The 22647-nt window shown below is 42.8% G+C and overlaps 1 protein-coding gene across 16 annotated transcripts in view; it reads left to right on the forward strand.

The window, feature by feature from the left end:
- The window catches only part of KIAA1217 (KIAA1217 ortholog), a 332780-nt gene that overhangs the window by 304133 nt on the left and 6000 nt on the right, over nt 1–22647 (forward strand). For 14 of the 16 annotated variants that reach the window (XM_057383857.1, XM_057383895.1, XM_057383937.1 and 11 more), the window contains 8 exons: nt 2664–2839; nt 8433–8563; nt 8805–8952; nt 10639–11128; nt 11980–12160; nt 16576–16730; nt 17348–17494; nt 20729–20848. In XM_057383857.1, the coding sequence (XP_057239840.1) occupies nt 2664–2839; nt 8433–8563; nt 8805–8952; nt 10639–11128; nt 11980–12160; nt 16576–16730; nt 17348–17494; nt 20729–20848 (1548 nt within the window). The remainder of the gene's footprint in view (nt 1–2663; nt 2840–8432; nt 8564–8804; nt 8953–10638; nt 11129–11979; nt 12161–16575; nt 16731–17347; nt 17495–20728; nt 20849–22647) is intronic. The other 2 variants (XM_057383866.1, XM_057383841.1) reach the window with 2 other exon arrangements.

Below are 22647 nucleotides of genomic sequence, written 5' to 3' on the forward strand. Positions count from 1 at the left end.
TTTTTCCTTATCTTTGGGCACTTGCCTTTGGAACTTGAGTACTGTTTTAAGGTTTCTTTTCAAATATGAACATCTAGGATTGTTTATTTGGCTTGTTTCCAAGCAAGCTTACAATACAAAAGGTTCTGCTGCGTGGAACCAGAACAGTGATGGCAGATTCGTGAAACATCTCCTGCTTGAGGGGGTGGGGTATCTACCAGAGGTGCTCAGAGGGCAGATGGGGTGTGCACTTGGCCAGGGAGCCTCACATCCAATATCTGCTGGGAGAAGAAGGGTAAGAGCCACGTTCAGTCCCAGAACATGGAGGTAAATGTGATGGCCAGATCCTGCCTTCTCCTCAGCCACAGCTCTCCCCCGTGCTCCTGCTCTCCCTGCCTCGWGCTGTCCTGTGCCTGCTCACTGACACAATTGCTGCTCTCCCACAATGCTTCCTTTTGTCTCTCTGAACCTATATGTGCGTCTCCCTTCTCCTATTCTGTCCCTGTTCCCCAAGCATGAACAAACCCTGCTTTTCCATAACTAGCCAAGTGTTGCATGACTTTTCTTAGAARTGGCAAGAAACATTTCTTTGATACCAAGATGAGTCATTTCCCAGACTTAAGAGCTCACTCAAACACTGAGGTTTGGTAGTCCTCAACATACAAGCTCTTTTGAAATCTTGCTGGCTTACATTTTTATTCCCTATTCTCATTATCAGAAATTGATGAACTTTTGTGACTGACACTTCCTGGTATTGTTGAAGCACTTCATAAATGGAGGTGAAGAGCACTTTAGCTGTACACATCACCACAATAAATATAGATCCCCTACATACCTCCATAATAGGAAAAAATGTGTGCCTGCCCTTTCACAACCTCACACACTCGCACATACTCAGATTTRCTATTAGTGGAAGGCCCTGTTACCAGCTGAGGAACATCAAGCACTTAAATTCTGGACACCTGAGACTTAAGTCTAACTCTGTTACTGCCCTTCTCACTGACCTCGGATCAGTTGTTTCACATATCCTAACTCACTTCCATGTGTCAAATTTCCCCACTTTTTAAAGAGCTGCAAATAAATCGTATGACTGAAGTGTTACATGCTCATTCACTCATTTATTCATTCATTTAGGTTTTCCTTCGTGAAAATATGACACTGTGAAAGAGGTGTGTATCTCAGATAGTTGTGCTGGCCTTCCAGTTAGAGATTTTAATTTATCAAATCCAAACATTCATCCCATAATGGGAAGAAATACACATATGCATTATCTTCAAAATGATCCAGGTAACATTTATATATTTCTATGCTGTTGACATGTTTTTCAGCTTCATATTTTCACTAACTGCTAACACTTCCCTTCAGCTGAGTTTTGAGCTAACTCCTCCTGCTTGGCACAGCTCCGATTTTCACACACACACATACAGACACACAGATACACACTTGCAGTGAGGTGTTACCCTCCCTCTCATTGCAGTTGTGTGGCTGGAGAAGAAAGGCACAGGGACTGAAGAGTTGGGAGTGGGGAGCTRAGTTTGTTTCTCTCATGCCMRTACTGGTTGGAAAGGATTGTCTCAGCAAAGGCTTTTTTTAAAAACTTTAATTAATTTTCTGAAATAAATTTTTTTAAGTATTGCTACATCAAAGAAGTCTTATAGGTAACCCATTTTTCCGATTTTTCCTATTAGGTCATGGGTTTGTGTGTTAAATGTGGTTTGACTGTTAAGCCTGGATGTTTAGCAGACGGCTGACAGTTCARCTGCTACTTTTAAAACTGGAGCTTTGTCCCGCAGTTAACCCAGGTGTTTTTTAAAATCTTACAGTATGAGATGGCKTCTGGGCTAACAGAGTTGTGTACATGTTGCTTAAATCCTAAAACTGCCTGGGTGGAGTCCTTATCACTTTGAATCTTGTGATTTACATAACAGACTTAAACAGGTTGGTGGGTCATAGCTGCTCCAGGGCTACCCACAGAAGAGTACAGCACAATTTGCCTTCTTACCTGTGTTTTGCTCTGTRAGCTTCATATCAGCAAGACAATTAATGCTTTGGTTGCTTAACATCAGGGTAAGACAAGAAAGAAGGTGTGACTTGCAATTCTCAGACAATTAGCGTAATATAAAGGTGAGGGGGGTTCAGATGGGTAAAGGAGGTTTTATGTATTGCAGATGAGCTGTATGCCTGTACCAAATTACACCACGTGTTACAACCCTTCCTCTGCCACTTGAGAGACTGAAAATTTCCATTCTGAGAACAGCAGTGCATTCCAGCCAGGACATTAATGTGTGGGATTATGCCCTAGGCACGTACSGGCAGTGAGGTGCACAAGTTTGTGAGATACACTGAAAGTGGAAGTTTAGTATCCGGCCTTCTCGTGAGGCGTAATTAATTCTTGATTCATGTTGAACCAAGCAGAATAAAGGGGCCACAATCCTTGCAGAAGTTATGCATTGAAGATGATATACTTATCCCAACATCTTTTGTTTATCAGTTTGAAACTGGAAGTTATGTATCTACATAGAATAATGTTTGTAGGTACAGCTAAAGAGGGAAAGAAGAAGGTAAAAACACTCACTCACTGTGGGGTGGTGTTTATCCCAACCTTCTGAGCTCTGCAGTGTATTCTGTTKCCAGGGATGTCAGTCAAGCAGGAAAAATTGAAGTTGATTTCTTTTGTGCAACAGCTGCAGAACCAGGAGATGCTGAGGGCAATGGTGAAGAAAGCAGAGCTGGAAATCAATGGCAAAGTGATTGAAACAGTGAAGAGGCTTGAAGATCCTGTGCAGCGACAGCGCAACCTGGTGGAGCAAGAAAGGCAGAAATACCTCAACGAAGAAGAAAAGATTGTAAAGAAGTTATGGTGGGTTGAGAAACATCTTTGGATTTATTGCTTGTGTCTCTCTTTTTATTTCATAAAGCAGAAACTTCTATCACTGTTCCATTTAAACTGCACCTGTGTATGTTTTATTTATGTTTCCTCACTGGGTATCACATGGGCTGTTCAACTGTGTCTGTGGTGTTCAAACCACTGGTCCTGGGACCAGTGGGAGTCCTTCTCAGCACAGYCCCCTGGGTAAGTCCCAGCAGTTTCAACCTCTTAGAAGTCCCCTGTAAAGGGACAGATGACTGTAAGGACCRTGACCATCCCTGTATTCTGAAAGCTTCCCCCTATCCTAGTTCTCCCCTTCAGCCTTATGTATTATGCWTTAGGGAAGGAGGGAGGAATTTCCTCAAGAGCAAAGGGATGCAAGGGAAGGTAATGAGTTTGGCTTTAAGTATAAAAATCAGATTTCAATAGTAAATGCTTTGGCTATTGCATGGGAGAGGTAGGGGAAGCTCAAATAGAGGATTGAMATTTAATTACAGTCAGCAATGCCAGTCCTTGTCTAAAAGAGACTCAATGAGATTTCTGTCCACTTAGCTGCTTACCTTTTGCTGTTGTTATGTAAATGCCCTTTGGAAGATTCTGGGGTTTTTYCCCCAGAACTTTGGCCCACCAAGACTGGTGGGGTCAAGTTGTTTGTTTAAATCCATGTTCAGAGTCAACAGGAGGCAAGATAAAGCTGAAATTAATAAACAATTTAACTAATTCTAACACATTTGCAGGATGTTATATAACTAATTATTTCTCATCATTGCATTTATTTCACACCTGAAGAATTGCTCCATAATAGAAAAAWCCTTTCGAGTCAGCTTGTCATTGGAAATTATGATTGAAGAGCCATAAAATAGTTATTGATGGCTGAAGAGAGTAAATCCTTCCTGTTGATCAATGTWTTGTCAGATTAATACTTTTTGTAATAAAAAGGGTATATCTGTAAAGACAATGKAGGGTGTTACTAAGGGAGAGGCCTCTGAAGAAGGTTGAATGTGCAGTAGCAGTCCATGCTTTTGTGTGTAATYCTCTCAGCTGGTTTGTAGCCTTAAGTAATGACCTTCCTGTTCCTCACTTTACTCCTGTGTACTGCAGTGCTAAGTTCCTAGGTTGTCTTTTCTCTGTGGAAAAAACAATGTGTGATGGCTGTTTATGRCATTGCCTCATAAAATTGGTACAAAGTGAGGTCAGGTGCCAGTGGCATTCACTGTTACAGCTGCTCATTAAGGGTATGGCTTGGATTGCAATACTGTTCTGTTTTATCAGGTTTTGGAAYTTTTCCTGTTCACAGAGTTTCTGCTACTTCTGTGCTATTTTGTTTGTTAAAGTTGCAGGAAAATGTCATAAATCATTCAAAAGTTACTTCACGCCTTTTAGAGACATGCTAGAAACAAAAATTTACTTTTCATCTCTTGTGTCCAGTGAGATTCCTTTGTCATGTATTTGCTCATTTGCAGGGTCAGAGCCCCCYCAAAAAGCACATCTGACCACAATACTTTAATTTCAGCAGCTGATGGCTGTTAATAGCAAAGAGCATATACAGCACAAAGTTACACATCAACTCTCACTGAGAGTATTGAGAAAAACGTTAATATTCTGTATGGGCATTTACAACTAAACTGATCCCACTGCAGATGTATAAACAAGTGCAAAGCAACAGGGCACAAAAATTGCCATATTCTAAGATTTCAGGTGTCATCCTCTTGATCTTTTCCAAATCATAGGACAGAATCAGTAGACTGGCTTTATGTGAGACACTGGAGCCTAAGGATTACTGCAATATTTACAAAAGTGTATTTACTACTCYGAGGTGGTAAATCTTAGCTTTAAATGTCCTCTTTTCTGCAACATTTCAGGATTATTGCTTGAGCAGGGAGGTTGGACCAGATGATACACTGTGGTGCCTTCCAACCTTACCTATTCTGTGATATAAGAAAATCAAAATATTGGCAGTTTCACGTGGCAGACAACAGAAATGTTGGTGTACATTTCAGAGCAAGCTTCCTGTTGAGCAGCTCTTCATAATGGTGCCTACAGAAGTGTGCCCATGTGTGTCACAGCTGTGGCAGGATTACAGTTCTGAGATAGCAAATGAAATCTGTCAAACATAGTGTTTATGTACGCTTGTAACCGTGAAATACACACTCAGAATTAAATGTGTAGATTTTTTCAATGTAGTCTTTTGACTCAGCATTAGAGATTTTATTTATAACACATATAGATACTAGATTTAAAATTTACCAGACCAAGGGCAAATTATGATGCTATGTCACATTGCCTAATGAAGTATTTATGCCATAACAAGCATGTTAGAGGTGTGACCACTCTATGTTGTAGATTATTTTAAGCACTTTAATAGAAGGGTTTTATAAGCACAGCATTTAAATTATAGCCACATCCAGTCTGTTCAGCTGGATAGGATCCATAGTGAAKTACAATTTATACTTTGTTAGGAAAAGTATCCAATTTTTTTAATAATAATAACCATGCTCCATGAAAACAAAACTTCTCTTAGCAATCTTGGRGAGCTACTAGTACCAGATACTTGGGAAAGGATATCAGAAGAATMTCTTTCGTTTGTTTTTGAATCTTTCATCTGTCAATCAATCCACAAACTCTTAAATAATGCACAGCCAAATATTCACCCTCGCCATACTAGTCATTATATTACACTCTGCCACTCCTTTTCCACTCCCTTTTCCCCCACTCATGCCTTTTCCATCCTGAGAARTCTTAATCTGCTTAAGTTAACCACCTTCTAGGAGTCTTTCTGTACATTTTTTCACGCTGTTGCCTTTCTCTCTGCCCTTTCTACTCTGGTGTACAGCTGTGGGATGGGGATGGGGAGACAGGAGAGCCCTGCTCAGCTCTGCCGGACACGGGCACGCTTGACCTTGTGCAGGGGCACACTGTGACCTCCCTGTCCTCATGTTCCACAGGAGCTTTACATTAAAAATCCAGCATCTCACTCAAAAGGGATGATTTTCAGTTCCTAAGTTCATAGCTGTGTAAAACCTTAGGGTTTTGGGAGGTTATTTGTTTTAGGTGGGGTTGACTTTGCTTTTATTTCTCCTCTACTCATGAGCTCTACTTTACATGTATTAGGAGTTCATCTTTGGTGTTTTCCTGGTCCCTTAGTTCCAGATGGTCCATCTGCAGTCCTCTGCAGCTACCTTTTATTTGCATTTCCCTGAATAATATAATAGCCTTTTGAGACTTTTTTTTGTTATATTATTCATCCTGTTTTCTAAATTATTTATGGTGAAAAGCAGCAGCTTTAGCAGTGATCCCTGTGGAACCCACCAGCAAAGTACATCCATTGAGTTAGCTGTTCATTGATCCCTTATCTTTACTTCAGTGCTTTATCCATGAGAGAATTTCCTCTCTTGTCCCATGGCAACTTTGCATTCTTGAAAGCTTTTCCTCAAACACCTTGCTGAARGCCTTTTGGGCTATACTGTGTCCCCATGCTTCTGTTGTTTCTTTGTGGATTTGTGAGACTTACCTTCTTTTTATACAAACCACATTAATTCCTACCTAACACAGTGTATTTATCCATTGTCCATTGATTCTTTACTGTTTGTTCTTTATTTTGATACCTATCCTTTACACCTTTACAGTCTAGGTGTCAGTCCAACAGGCATACAGTTCCCTGGCTGTTTTTAAAAAATTATTTGTATCATTTATGACACTATYCACTAATCTGGTACCAAAGCAATTTTAATCAAGAAGTTAGATGCTTAGCATTAATAGTTCAGCTGTTTCAACTTCAAGCTGCTATCGAACTCCAGGGCAAATACCATCTGGTCTGGGTGATTTGTTACCATTAATTTTGTCAGTTTGTTTTATAACCTGTTCTACTGATACTGCAATCTGAGGCAGTTCCTCTGAGGCTTTTTTTGCCTAAAGAAAGATCTCAGCATAGCAGTTGCCTCAGATTCCCCATTTACAATATAGATGCAGCRAAATCATTTATCTTACGTTAGCTTTCTGAAACTGCATTAAGGTGCATGTCTTGCTAATTTGCTMAGGCCAATCTATAAAGCCAAGTGTTTTCCCCAGTGAGAGAAAAGAAATTCTGGAGACCCCTGAATCTGTTTCAGACCCTGGGTCCTAAGGGATGAAGTTTCTTTTCTCTTGCAGTAATTCCCTGTGTAATTTTAGGATATACTATCTATACTTTGATAGTATAGATAGAATCAAAGGGGTTTGTTATGACCTTTCCATTKCTGCTCAAAGAACAAAGGGGAAAGTGAGCCACTGTCAGCCACCTGGAAGTCCTTCTTTTATCCCTACATTTCAAGCAAGCATCAATGTCAAAACGTTGTCATATGTTCTGTGTTTTCCTTTCTCTTCTTTCCACACCTGAACAAATTTAAGAGTCTTTTTCCTTTTTCTTGCCTGGTAGATGCAAATATCTGAGAAGCTGTTTTTCCAGTGCTGTTCTGCAGAAGGGAGGAGGGAAACCCCATGATTCCTAAAGCTGCACTGCCTAGCCTCAGTGCCAGCTCCAGGGCATAAAGACTAGGGAGGATGCATGGCTGCAGAGCACCGTCCTGTAGAGCAGGAGCCTTTGCATTGTAGTGAGTGACAGAAAGGCAGATTATTTTTCCAGCTCCTTGCTAGAGTGTGTCTGTGCCCTTTATTGCAAAGGCAGGCAGAGACAGCAGATGTCTGCATTACTGCAGCCTCTTCCACTGGAAAAACACCCTTAGAAGYGTTCCCTTGCTGCCACCGTGTGGTCCAGTGGATTGTTTTCTGTGAGTCTGCTGCTGGGAATTGGCCTTCCCCAGCTTTCTTAAGGCAGTCTTTGGGAGAAATGGGAATAGGATCATTTACCTCCACTTGTTTGTGATCYGTTCAGAAGCAACTTATGATTCTCAATTTAAAATACTGGGAAAGGTGAGAAGGAAGCACCAGATGGAGCTGGAGGAAGCACRGGATTGCCATGGTTGGAAAAAACATCTGAAGTGATTCATTCCTGAATCCAGGTGCTGAGCAAGAGCTGCACACARTGCCCACTTGATGTTTCAGTCTGGCTATTCATGGAAACAGGATCCTGTATCCTGTCTGGCAGGACTCAGCAGATAAACACGGTTGCCTCAAGAGGGCTTTGGTGCCAGTTTTTGGGTTGTTTCTTAGCAGTTGGGCACTCCTCTGCATGTCATCAGCAATGCTGACACCAGTACAGGGTGCAGTGGTGCAGTGTGTCTGCCCTTCGAGCGCTTGCATCCCCGGAGGGATCCTGGCTGTTCCATGTGTTCCTCCAACCCCATCTGCCCTTTGTTCCATGTGTTTCCCCCACCCTCAGCTGCTTGAGGTCAGGATGCTCTGCCCCTCTGCAGCCTGTCMCAGAAATCAATGGTTTGGGCTAGTTACAAGCCTGTTCCTATGCTGTGAGTGTCCAGCATTCTCACCTTCCCTCATGGTATCCTGTTGTTTGTTTAGCCCRTGGTGTCAGATTCAAAGGTGCCACAGCTGAAGATTCTGGTTTAGTTTACTCGATTCGTTTACATATATTTACTTGCAATGTGAAAGTCCTGCTTAAATTTTCTGTCCACATTATTTCTTTTGCCAGTGAGCTGGAGACATTTGTTGAAGACCTGAAGAAGGACTCTGCTGCTTCCAGCAAAGCAGTTACACTGAAAGATGTTGAGGATGGAGCCTTTCTTTTGCGYCAAGTGGGAGAAGCTGTTGCTACCCTGAAAGGTATGTACTTTTTATTTTTGTTTCTTTTCTTTTAGCCACAGAGAACAGTTGCGCCTTTGATCTGGAGGCATTAACTTTCACTTCCAAAAAGATTTAAAGCTGGGATTAGGGAGCTTGCTGCATGGCCCCTGGAGAGAGATAGACATTCAAGTAATTGACATTCACCGTTYACATATCTCGTCTGTTACTGCCCCGGGCTTTTATCATTTCCTCTTCAGCTTCACAGCTGTTTTCTTTGCAGGAGAGTTCCCGACATTGCAAAATAAAATGCGTGCAATCCTGCGGATCGAGGTGGAAGCTGTGAGGTTCCTCAAGGAAGAGCCACACAAGCTGGACAGCCTGCTGAAACGTGTGCGCAGCATGACCGATGTCCTTACCATGCTCAGGAGGTGACTTGGTTTGTTTTTTTCCTTCAAGCTTAAAGAATTTCCTCAAGCAGGGCTGGAACAGCTTTTGGGTTTGTGTTCTCCCCATCTCCCCTGGCATTCTGAGAAATTCAGCTTACTTGCAGTATTTATAGATTATTCTTAGAGCTCTCTCAAGGGAAATGAAATTAGCCTTTCCTGTGCTCTGTGCAGTGAGTCTGTTCTGACCAACAGCCTCAGTCATCAAGATCATACAAATGAGAACAGATGCCTCTCAAGTCAGCACTTMCAGATTTTGGAAGTACCTGGATGAGAAAACTTAGAGTGGCAACAGTCCCGTATCTGAGGGATATAACTCTATATCTAACTCTGATGTAGATAACTCTAACTGATAACTCTAACTCTAGGAATTTACAGCAATTTAAGCTAACAGAAACATTCTCYGACACTGAAAGGCTCATCCCCCTAAAATGTAACAGTAAGAAAACAGGAAAAGAGTCTAAGTGAATAAAGGTATCCTAACCTTCTGAACAAATACGTTTCTGAAGTAATGCAAGTTCTTTTTCTCTTCTTTGCAAGGAAGATGCATTAAAGAAAGTTGAAATATTAGATAAAATTTATGTCCACAAAGTGCCAGTGTTTACCTATATTTGTCAGAATATATGAGCAGCAAATGATTGCTGAGTTATGTGACTCATGGGCATTGGATTTGATTGCTGCTCAAAACTGTCAGTTGTGATGGTCTCAATTTTACTTCAATTACAAGAAAATGTAAGTCATAAGCTTATTGTCCCTACCATTATTCTAAGGAATGTAAAGTTGCCAGTGTCTCCATATGTCCTGGAAAATATGTAAAATGGATTTGGCAGTACTGGCAGATGGATAAAATGGTTTATGTAACAGGTTTCCTAGGAGCCACCACTTATTTTTCCACACAGACAAACATCTATATCTTTTCACATTAGTTTCTTTTGTTAAAAATTACTATAATTACTTCCTACCTTGCAAAGAAAAATAGAACAATGAGCTATGCAAAGCTCCAAGGCAAAGATTTACCAAAATATTTCTTTTCAGCAAATTGCATATTAAGCCTCATAAAGTCTGTTTCAATAATGAGAAAATTGATGGCATTTGAATAGCTTGCTAGACTCAGAAGCTCAGACATTTCACAGCTAGCTGCCAGAAATAGTTGCTTTTTTACATCCTCAGCTCATCCTACCCCACACTCTTGACAGGCAATACCTTTGGGAAGTATCATTTGAGACAGAGCCCTCATTTGAARGCTCTGTTTTGGCGAGGTGCCAGACTGCTACCTCTCATTATGTACAGCTTCACTTCTCTGTGCCGATAGTCCAGGAACGTCTTGTTTAGCTAGATAACACTGTAKATAGTTTAATCAACTGATCTCCATTCTCACTCTAAAATCAACCCACTGTAACTCGTGGCTTGGTCAGAAACTGCCAGAACATCAGTGAAGTTTTGTAAACRCTTTAGCAGGCAGAACCATCTGAAYTAGAGTAGCCTCTTTGAAGTTCTGAGCCCGTGACTCTGAGAGAAAGCTATAAAATCACACAGCTGAGAGCATCAGATAGTAAATCCCCACCATTTGGATTGTTTTGATGGAGGTACTTTTTCGTTGCAAGAGTTTATGTTCACACGTTGCTCACGACTGGCCTGTGCACTAACCATGTGTTCAATTTGGCTGGGCAGGCATGTTACAGAAGGACTGCTGAGGGGTGTGGATCCATCCCAAGCCGTGCCATACTCTGCTATGGAGAAGTCCCCTGCAGCTGACACTCTGAAGARCCAGGAGGAGCACAAGGGCACGCAGGGACAGACACAGCCAAACGTGCCGGCGGTCCCGTCCGAGGCGCTGGTGTCATCAGTTAAGTCCGAAGTGCTCCCGTTCTCAGCCCTGACCGTGCACCACGTGCAGAGCTCGCCCGTTGTCATCCATCAGTCCCAGCACTCCTCAGCCCTGCTCAACCACGGCCAGGGCTCCCCCTCTGCAGGCGGTCACAGCGAAGGTGGCCACCCCTCGGCCACCCCGCCAGCCCCGCTGCAAGAGCCCACGGCAGCGTCCCAGCCCACACAAGGCACCCCGGCACCGCAGGGCTCTGTCAATGGCACCACCATGCAGAGCCTTTTCATTGAGGAAATTCACAGTGCAAGTACCAGAAATCGAGCTGTGTCAATTGAGGTACGGGGTATTCTACTCAACCAGCTGTCCTCTCTTTGGGTCTGAGCTCCCAGCCTCACTCTTGAGGCTGCAGGTGGGACTTTTCAAATGCATTCCGGGGATTTATGTGTTTAACCACTAATTACACTTTACTTCTGAAGAAACCCTCTGATTTTGCCCCTGCTCATTGCAGAAGTGTTGAACTAGATGACCTGTAAAGGTCCCTTATATCCCAAACTATTCTATGATTTTAAATGCAACAGAAAAATTACATGTAATCAAAATTAGGTAACTGTGGTTTTTAAAGTTATCTTCATTGGAAAAAAAATTACGGTTCTATTTTAGAAATTTTGAAATACCTTATTTTTGACTGATAGCATATCATTCTCTGGCAACACTTGCATCAGTGGATTTCATTCACTCTTTACATCTCCATATCCCTTATTATGGAGAAGTAAAAGTGAAAGAGTATGAAGCTCCAGTGGTTTCACACAGAGATATTGAGAAAACCTGTGGGTTTTCTCAATATCTGTGTGATATTGAACTGTTGGTGAACTGTTGTGTCTTATGACAGACATSCACCTTAATCACCTGTATGATATGGTAAGGTAAAGACACAGATTTAAATTTTGCCTTTGTTCCTTTAGTGAGCAGTGGCCACTATCACTYTGTCATGTGTTTGTGCCAAATCCAGCACAATACAAGTCAGAGCAGTGCACAATTACTGTTCATGTATTKCCTTTAGTTAATCACTAGAACTGGATGAGCCTGTGCATACTGACCWGTAATGTTTACACATGGATTTTATTTTTAAGTAATTGATCACAGTGGAAATCTGAAAAATAAATAGATGCTTTGCTGGTTTTGTCTAGAAAGCTGAAAAGAAATGGGAAGAGAAAAGACAAAATCTYGATCACTATAATGGAAAGGAATTTGAAAAGCTCTTGGAAGAGGCCCAGGCMAATATAATGAAGTCAATTCCAAACCTGGAGATGCCTCCCCAGCCAGCAACCCTGCCTAAAGGGGATGCAGCAGAAAAGCTAGAAGTCTCAGGTAAGGTTTGCTAGAGTAAATGGGGCTTAAGAATCRCATGTCTGGAAAGGAGAGGTTATTTTTCTGACTTTCTAGAATGTTTTCAGTTTATAGATTTCTGTGATCTTGACGAAGGACAAAATAATCTCCAAATATACAAAAATCTGCTTTAAAAAAAAAGAATAATTTGCTGTGTGTGAATAGAGCACAATGTTGGAAGTTGCAAGCTGCAAGATCCAGGTTAGGTGATTAGGAAAAATCCTCATGAAGATAAGGGAAGTGAAGCTCTGAAGCTTCATGAGGCAATGAGGAGGATGCAAGATCCCCATTACTGGGTAAATGGCTTAGACTAGCACTGAACTGGAATTATATAGGTAGAGTGACTTGGTGGTAGCAAGATGGTGAGATGTTTTTTCAGCCCTATTTCTTTCACAATTTAACATACAAATCCATGTCTGAATTTATTTAAAATCCAAGGAGCAAAGAAGATGGTTCAGCCAAACCTTGTATTTGTCCCATTAGCCAGACAGATTCAGCTGTAAAATTCTTGCCCAGCTACATGTGCAGGAGCCAGTCTGGCTCAGTGTCTGACAGGCAAGTGGAGACACTGTGTGGGGAGCACAGAACCTGGCTGCCTTCTGCCCACACCCCCAAGTGATTTTCAAGGGAATATCCCAATCGTCTCCTTTTCATATCCGTTATGGAACTTTTATGCAGTAGTTCCTCTATCCTTGTTTATGCAATTTGCATCCCCTTGCTGTGGCAGCAAGCTCCCATCTTGTGAAGGAGCTTTCCTTCATCTGTTTTAAACTGGTATCTTAGCAGCTTCACTGAGTTCCCACAAATTCTAATATGCTGCAATTTGGCAAACAACAGCTATTCATTTCCTTTATAAAATCATGGAGGCAGTGGATAAACCTTTATCATATCCTGGAGCTCTCAGCCTGCCCCACAGATTTCAAAGARAGAACTTTCTGCCTTTCTGGTCCCTCCATCCAGGCCAGCTCTCCCTCCCCAGGCTAGATTGAATTACCCTTGTTTAACTCCTCTGTGTCCTCCTGRAGCTGTGGAGGTCAGAGCTCATGCTGCACTCAAGGTGTTGGCATGCCAGCGTAATAAAAAACTGAAAAACGGTGCCCTAGGGCTCGTGTAGACAAATTCATATAGATTTGGGGAGGAGTGTTTTTCAAATCCAGCATTTTGTTCTGGRTGTACCTTTGACACTGCCAAGTTGTGGCTTCTTGGATGTTTCACAACATACATGTTTAAAATAAATTCTGGTGAACCTCATAAAATAATTTTAGAATTCTGGCACCGTTCAGTGAGATTACTGGCTATCAACACCATTAGCTTGTATAATATGTGGCATAAATAGAAGAAGCCAGTGAAAATAAGTACCATATGGGAGCAGTGAGCTGTGACATCTTAAAAAGTGCAGAGCACAGTAACTGAGAAGTTTTGTAAGTSGCACAGTTAGCTAATCCTCTTCTAGAACACAACTTTGCACAGTGTGCAGCCAGCAGATTAAAAACAAGTGATGAGATTGAGACATTTGCCTTCTGTTGTGCATAATGAGTCCTGTAAAAGTAACATAAGTAGGGGAACAGCAAAACTTCTCTTTAATATCTGATTAAATGTCTCACATACCACTCAGCTCTTCTATGACTGAGGATGGAAAGTTCAGTACCAGCAGACCTGAAAACTGAGAATCACAAGAAAAGACAGACCACCTATCTACCAACCACAATACATGTTGGCCATAAATTAGCAGATCCCTCTCTTGGCTCAACTGCAGAACCCAGACAGGTCATGTTGCAGATTATGCTGTCTTATCCATTCTCCACACAGARCCTTGCCCAGTGAACTCTTTTTTTCTTTCTCTGCAGAGCACAAAGCAAAATAAAATGATACACTTTATACAGTCTTTCAGATGACTCTGTAAATATTTCTTTAACGTCTTGACTCTAACTCATCTTTACATCAAGATTGTTCAGTGAAAAATTCGGAGATTGTTTCTATCATGTGGGGTAGAAATTGGTCTCCTTCATCTCTTTTTTTGCCTTCATATGTGAGAATGCCCTGATTTTTGCAAGTGATGAGTGATCAGTAGCTTCCATTAAAGAGAGTTTATCTGACTGCAGAGACTGCCACAAGGCAGGCATTATTATTTTGAAACCTTTTGGATTTATTTTGGTAGAAGTGGAAGTCTCTRTGGTGGGAGCAATTAATTCCAGTCTATCCGTGCCTTTTGAAAAATGCTGCAGTTTAGTGAAACAGCTGGTGACAAACAACTCCCATTTTGTTCACAGAAGTGCTGAGCCTTTTGGCACCAAAAAAGGTTCCATAAAAGTGTAGGTTTTGTTCATGGGCATTCTCAGGCTTAGTGAGTTAAACTTGTTCATTTTTACCCCTCTTTAAATATGCCAGGAAAAAAAAGACAGAATAAAACCTTCCTCACAATTTTCTTCCTCCATTTTTCCCCCTTCCCATTTATATTGGGAATATATAATTGTTTAGTAAATAAAATAGAAATCCAGCTTTTAAGTTTTATGATTAGCCCAGAGTCACTGCACTGACCATCAGCAAACCCGATCACAACTTCTACTAAATAACTCCAGCTAAGGGATGTGAGGGGGATTAGCATTTTGATAACCAATGCACCTACCACACTTAGTGACAATATTTCTTCCCTGTGTTCCTCCTTTTTATTTCCCATTTTGAAGATGCAGATGGATGAGTGTCTCAGAGATGTAAATGAGATGGTAGGAATAATATTTTTGTGCCTTCTGTGTCTCTCATCCAACCTTGCTCTCATTAAGTGGGAGAAAAACTTGGAAGTCTTGCTGTCAGAATCACTACCAGTTTGAGGGTAATGGGTTGTGCTCATTAAAAGGGGTRGGGATTTGCAAAGGCCCTACGTCACAGTCTGCTAAACACCATCTTAGAGAATTACTCTGATTTTACAGCAGAAGCACATCTGATGTAATTAAAAATGGAGTGGTGTGTATTGAGCAAAGAAGTGGTCTAATGTAAAGTGAATCTGGAAATTCACTCTTCTTGCAATCCTGCAAGTGAGTGCCAGATAACCAGGGAGRGAGATAATACAACGAAACATTTCTTTAAGCTTAAGCAGCTTCAAAGAACATTTGAACTAAGGAGTCAAAGATGAGTCTGGGTCAGATAAGGGCTCCATGCAGTCCCCAGGGCCAGCTGGAGTGCTGGAGGAGCCTGACAGAGCCCCAGGAATTGGCAGTTATGCAATATTTTGCCCAGAGGGAACACTTAGCCCTAAACAGCTGGGTAATCCCAAAAGAAGGACGTTTTAGCTTTCTGGATTATATTTATTCCAGCTGTTTATATAATGCTGAGTAGCTGCAGGAAGGTCGTTCTTTTGCTCTTGAAAACAAACATTGTAAACAGCAGTGTGAAAACAGTGGCTGTTGCCATATTTATGRTGCTTAGCCTGTAACCAGAAACACACAGGGACAGGTCATGAGCAGGGTAATGCTGCTTCTGGAAATAATGCTGTCCAGGGACATGAGGAGGAGGAAATAGCARTGATGGGGAAGTATCCTCAGGGACAATGCCAGTTTCTCAAACTGGTCTTCTCTAGGAAGACTCCTCAGAAAGCAAGGGCTGGCTCTGCTTGGCCTTTGCATTTGGTGTTTGAATCTTCTTGGGTTAGCAAAATATATAGGGGGCTCTTGCATGATAATTCAAAGGCAAAACTGTGCATTCCTGGAATTACAGCAAGTTAAGTGAAAATAAATGCTCCCTTAGAAGAGGAGCAAGTACAGTTGTCCCTGGTGATCCCCTGCCCTGCTCAGAGTTGAGAGGACCCACTGAAATGCAAAGGTGGMAACTCTAGAGTACTGCTCACATTTTCATGCAGCCTTTGTGTGAGCTTAGCCAGTTGTRTCCAACTATGGGATGGACAGAACCCTTCAGCTGCTTGCACCTTGCCAGCAGCACCTCCCARGCAAAGCAGAAACGTGTTCTGGTTGCTTCAGAATTGCTGAGAACAAGGAGAAGCCCCCAGGTTGGTGTCTCACTGGATTCCATGTCAGTGGCCTTCCTGTCAAAGGAGACTGAGGGCACCATCTGTGACTGGGTACCCACAGCCTGCACCTTCCATGCTTCTTTACACGTGTGTTCTGCTTTCCCATTTGTGCACCTAAGGCTGACACCCAGCCACAGTGTCTGGAGGACAGGAGTTTTGCTGAAAATCTCTGGGTGCAGTGATCCAGTTTTGCTGTGCAAGTACAGCACTGTTTCATTCGAGGCAGTTACCCCTGAATACCAAATGTGTTTCTGTTTGTGTATTCAGCAACAGGACCTTTCAAGACATTTTGTCCTTTCCAATCAAGACAGGTRTGCAAACACTATTTTCCTCTCCTTCACCCGTGCTTACTGTGTGCTGCTATGTTTGCCTGCAGAGGAAGCTGCTGATGGAGAACAGGACAATGACAAGCTGACCAAGTCCCCACCTCCTCCGCCTCCGCGGCGCAGTTACCTGCCAGGGTCAGGGCTGACCACGACCAGRTCAGGAGATGTCATCTATACAGCCAGAAAAGAGGCTGCTGCTGTCAAGGTGAGATGGTTCACACTCTGGGCAGCCAGGCTCTTGATGAGAGGTTGGCATAGAGACAAGACACAGGCTTGGGCTTAAAAACCACAAAACAAATTGAGGCAGAGCTAATTCCTGGGGAGCTACTGCAACTGCTTACCAGGGTGCACTTGTGGCAGGCCAAATGAACAAGTAAGATTTGATCAGTTCTGTTTACAGGAGACTTGCTGCTCTTATCTCCTAACAATGCAGAAGGCAAGTCACAGGCTGCTTTCATTTAGAGCAGTAAGAAGATTAAAAATAAAAAAAAAAAATTAAAAAAAAAGAAGCATGCCTTAAACAGATGGGGAAGATCAGCTCAGATTTGAGAGTGTTTTTACAGAAATGTYGCAAATTAGTTTCTTTGGGCTTGTTTTCCCCATCTGTTCTGGGGAAGGAACTGGAGGGAAGTCCAGCTTAGGAAGCTTTTTAATCTGTGCACATACATATAATCACATCAGCAGTATTGGTTGCTTTTGAACTGTTGAAATAGCAGGAAGGGGGATTGCAAGAGGGGAATTTCAGTAGTGTTGAATTTTTGGTGTTTGCTTTGCACCAGGATGGTTCAGCTGTGTTATCTGTGCTTTCTTATCCCCTTGTAGGAATGCAGTGAAGATGCTGGGCAAATTGCACAACCCAAAGCCCCTAAAGAGGATCAGGCATTGTCTCGGAGCACAGGGCATGCTGTAGTACCAGCTGCAAAAGATGAAGAGGAAGAGGAAGGAGATAAAATAATGGCAGAATTACAGGTATGCCTTTGGGATTGTACAAGAGGACACCTGTGCCCCGCATCACTTCTAGGGCCTYAGTGCAATTTCTAGCTCAGAACATGAAGGAAATTAAGTCTGCTAGCCTCACCTGGCACCACTTTTTTGCACTGAGTGGTACACTTTTTGGAAGTACTAACAAATTTTGTTCAAGAGGTCTGGAGCTGAGAGAGTGGTCRAGAATGCAGTAGCTGCCACTGGAGAAGTCTGCACATGCAGATGGGACAAGCGARATATTGGGGTGCATTGGGTGTGGTTGTCCCTGGCCTGGTGTTGCTCACCTGGTACCAGACTGGCAAGGTGCTGAGAGCCCGTCATCTCTGTTGAGTTTGGTGGGCACAGAGAATAAGTGGGTCTGCTCCTGRGGGGCAGAGTTTCCCTGGAATGTTTGAACACCGAGATATTGCCCCATCCCTGTGGTGGAACTGGAACATTGCCAGGGGCATAGGGAAGGGCTCTCTTGCTGGTCCTTGGCTTGACAGGACAGTTTACTTTGGTCATGGCGATGCTGCAGTAAATGCCAACTATTCCTGCCACCATCAGTGAGCTCCAGCTTCCCAGGGGCACCCTCTGTCCCCTGYTGTGTCCACATGAGGAAAGGAGATGTGGATCAGCGTCACTGGGTATAACTTTTGGTGATCTRGAGTGCTGTCACAACATGAGGTGATCCCTGCTGTCCACCTGCCAGRTGGGCTGGGCACTGCCCAGGGAGGGTTTGGAGCACAGGACAAGGGCACTGAGCAGTAGCTGCCCCTTCCCTCAGCTCTCACCCTCCAGTGCTGGTCTGCAGGGACTGAGGGCAGCAGTTTGTCCTTGTCCCTGCTCCGTGTGCTGATGGCCAGTGAGACAGRAGAGCTGGGGAYACAGAAGCTGTGACAGCATCTCTGTCTCTAGGGAAGCAACCCTCTGCCTTGCAGCTGGGAATGAAGTGGAGGTTGTGGTCTGGAAAACGGGGGCTGAGGGGAGCAAAGGAGGAGAATAGGCATGGTTACTCAGCAGGGAATGAATGGGGGTTTAAATGCAAGTTTTGGGGGACTAGCAATACTMATTTTAAACCAATACCAAATACCAGGTATATTTTAGCAGTTTAACAGAGTATGGTGTTTAGAAAGGGCAAATTGCCTGATCTAAGACCTACAGGCTYTTAGTCTGATATCAGTCATAGGCAGAAACATGGAAAATGAGATCTAGGATCCCATCATTGCAGAACTAAAGGACAGACATAAACAGTTATGCGCTCGTAAGCACAAGGTAATGGAGCAGAGCTGTCAAAGCAAACAACACCCTTTGATCAGGTAATGGGTTTGACTGCTTAAACTGAATTTTATACTCATAAACATTTTAGTAAGGCATTTGATSAAACATCACACAACATTCTAATAAAAATCTGGCACCCCAGAGTACACCAAAAAACCAGCCCTAACACACCATATTTGAGAGCTGACCTCGATGCAGGTGTTCATAGCAGGTCTCATAAGGTGCAGCAACAGGCCCAGTGTCTCTCTCTGTATTTTCATCAAGAGCCTGGAAATACRATTAAAATCCTTACTGTGTAAATCATCCTAATTCAGATCTGTGAACTATGAGGGCAGAGGGATGGCAGCAGTCACTTAATGAACAAAAAAGTCCACCTGGAGAACAGCAACACCTAGGCCAGGCTACAACTGCATGTCTTGGAAAGAAACAGGATTTGCAGTAACAAGTTGACAGGAGCTCCCAGGTSAATTTTTGCTGTTGCCACAAAATTGTGTCTGCTTCAGGTGTAGATGTGAGAACGTGGAGTGWTTTTATCTCTATGTACAGGATCAGTGAGATCCACACTGTGCTTCTGCATCCATGACTAGCCATGTATCCCCCATTTGAAAAGCCTGGTAAGAATATGAAAGTTCAGAAGAGACTTGAGTACAATGTGAAGATTTTTAATGTAGCAGGAAAAGGCATCATCATAATCAGTGGTTATAGCACAAACTATTTGGAGACTGTTACAGATATTTCAGAGCAAAGGTGATAAAAAAATACCAAAGGGAAAAAGCTTTTTTGACACTGAAGCCTGAAGGACTTTGAGGATGCTTACCTCAAACCCACATCGCTGGTCTCACAAATGGGTAAGTTGGGGAAAAGTCCATATTCTGTATGATAAGGAGCAAGAATGTATTTTCTCTTGGTTTCATGTCATCTGAAGTACTCTAGTCTATTAACATACAACTAGGATGTAATGGAAAAGCAGAAGAAWGGCTACATCCTGATTTTTTGCACTGGATTTTCTTTGTTATCCTTACTTTTCTGATTTTGCATAAACATGCAACACATATGAAGAATACAGTGTTTGAAGAACAGGCCTGATTCTAATCTGTAATCAGGGCTGTTAATTTCTTGTGTTGCCAGGATTCAAATAATTTCCCGAATATATGGTATAAAAATCTAATCTTAGCTCATGTCACGGTGTGTCTGRCTCCTGTGAGCACTCCCCCTCTTCACTGTGTTCTTCTTGTATATCTCACCAGGGCAGGCCWTGTGCCAGTAGAAGCCTACAGAAATTCTGGTGAGGCACACTGGCAGCCTGCCCTGCACAATGGCAGTGGCTGTGATAGTTTTGCTCCTCCAGATCTGGGAGCCAGTTGGATAGAGAAATACAAAGGAAATGAAAGGAGAACAGCAAAACAAATGGCTGAAAAGTTGGAGCTGTGCCCTGGGGGACACATAGTGGGATACCAGTATCCACAAACCCATGTGTTGGGGACTGTCAACTTATGGTTCATCAGCAAAGCTGTGACACARGCACATCTCCATGCTTAAAGCTTTAATAACAAATCTCTGTATRGGAGAAGTGGAGTTACATAACTCCTGCATGATTATCAGCCACTAGGAAGCAGGTGCTGTCACAAGCCCTAAGTTTATCATGGGCTTCCAACTTGAGTTTGGATAGTCTGTAGCACCTCTGTGTGCCTTCATCATCTGCAAATTCAGAATCAGTTTGTCTTCCTTACAGGGAGCACTGAGGTCAGCATGAGGTTACAGTCCTGACAGACTGGAGGGGATGCCCTGGTACTCGTAATCTGATAATCTAAAATCTCTATTATTATCTCACAACCTTGTGGATAACATTGTTGAGCTGTGACTTTTAAAAACAAGTTCTCTCTTTGTAGCTGGTCATCTCCARATATTTCTGTGTAAAAGTTCTTGGTCTCCTGATAACCTGCAGTATTTATTTCCTAGGCTTTCCAGAAGTGCTCTTTTATGGATGTAAACTCAAACAGTCATGCTGAACAGTCCAGAAATGACACACATGTTAAAGACATAAGGCCTGGGACTTTAATGCATCACAAGGAAAAGAAGGTAACATGTGGCAATTGTAGACATGCCACCCGGTCTTGGCATAACCTTCTTTCCTTCAAAACTAATCTTACATCTTGCGTCCTGTTCTCTTTAACCTCCTACCACCACTGCCCAGCGGTTTCCTTCCTTTTATCTCCATATGGCTCAGAAATGCTCATATGGAACGCTGTATTAAACTASTTTATGTGTCTCATCAGCAAGTGTACAATGGTTGCATGAAGTTTTATGATTCTGGGAAATCAAAACAGGATCCATCAGTTTCTGTCAGAGATGCTCACACTACTTAGAACATCCTTTCTCTTCTGTCCTGGCTATGGATGGTGAAGCATCTCTCCTAAGCTTGAGGGGAAATACTGATTCCTCTCAGTCTCTAGAGCCAGTTTAAAGAATTTGTGCTTTGTTTCATTTGTTGATCCCATAGTTGTTAGGTATTCAGAAATCCCGCTCAGTTTATTGGATGACTCAAATCAAAGTGCATGGGAGCAATTTGTCCTTTTGCTGAAAGTTAATGCCCAAAATTCAGTCATGGGACTGAGAAGAGGTGCCGTGTGTTGGGGTAAATTTCACAGCTGTGCATGGACTGGASTGGCCAATTGAGTTGATTTGACTTAGCAGGCAGCCAACGTGCAGGACAAGAAAGGACAAGCATTTCTGCCCTGCAGACATCTCTTTCACATTTAAGCATAATGAGTTGCATCACGGCCGAGCTTAGGGGTTTGTGCAGGCAATGACAACTTGTCAAACAAATGCCAGTCTGCAATGAAGGTGGGTATGGAAGGGAAGGACACACAGCTCTTCAGCACAGCATTTCAACCTTCTGGGCCATTTTGTGTGAGTCTGCAAATGCTGCAGGTCAGGACATTCACAGGCTTGTGTTGGAGCGGCCCAAATAGCAGTTCTGGTCTAAAGCTGCAAACAGCTGGCTGGGTGAGGGTACAGATTCATGGGTATGAGGGGAAAAGGGAAAACTGCTTTATTGTGGAGCGTATGACATTGTTACAGAGGGAAAAAAGTGTGAATTCATCCTCATTACTGCTGTTGTCAGAATGAGAAGATCATATTGTTGCATAAAACTCTGGGTCATCGCTCAGGACACTGCAGATCCTGTAGCGCAAACGTTTCTTTGAAAGGCACTGCCAAGTAATTGCCATAAACTGATATTTATTTGAGTAACACAGTGTCCAGGAAATTAAGGTTAATGAGATCTGTTTTTGTAATCTGACATGACAGAGTGTTTATTGGCTTTAAATATGGAACATTATGGTCACGATAAAATCGCTGAGGAAATGAGTTTTGTTGTGCTTTTATTTTTTTAGTAGAAAAGCAGCATTTCCTAAAATGAGATATATTGTACAAGCACACCATGAGGGTTGGATGCTTGGAACGAGAAGTGGAACTTGCTAAAAAAAGATATGCAGCCAGCATATCCAGAGGCAGCAAGTGCCATTGAGTGAGCTGGCCTGATTCCGGGGGCTCTGACACGGGATGGGGGGGCAGTGAGCGCTGAGCCAGGCGGGACCGAGGGATCCCAAATCCCCGTGTTTGGCTCCATGCAGACGGTGCCAGCCTGCCCTCTGGGGCTGCTCTGCATGACAGCTCCTCCTCCTTTAGGAATYTGAGGGGTGCCAGGGTGTCCAGGARCAGCTGTTCAGCCTTGCTGCTGCTGAACAATCCTTYGTGGAGGTGAGCTGTGACTCTGGTGTATCACGGGCTTTCTCGCTTCTGTGTTYCCATTGTGAGTAAAGACTTTCTGTGTAAAATCCTCCAGCAGCGCRTAAGAAAATGTCACATGAGGTATA

Source organism: Malurus melanocephalus, unplaced genomic scaffold, assembly GCF_030028575.1.
Source record: "Malurus melanocephalus ecotype Western Australia unplaced genomic scaffold, MMel_1.1 scaffold_14, whole genome shotgun sequence".
NCBI classification, from domain to species: Eukaryota; Metazoa; Chordata; class Aves; order Passeriformes; family Maluridae; genus Malurus; species Malurus melanocephalus.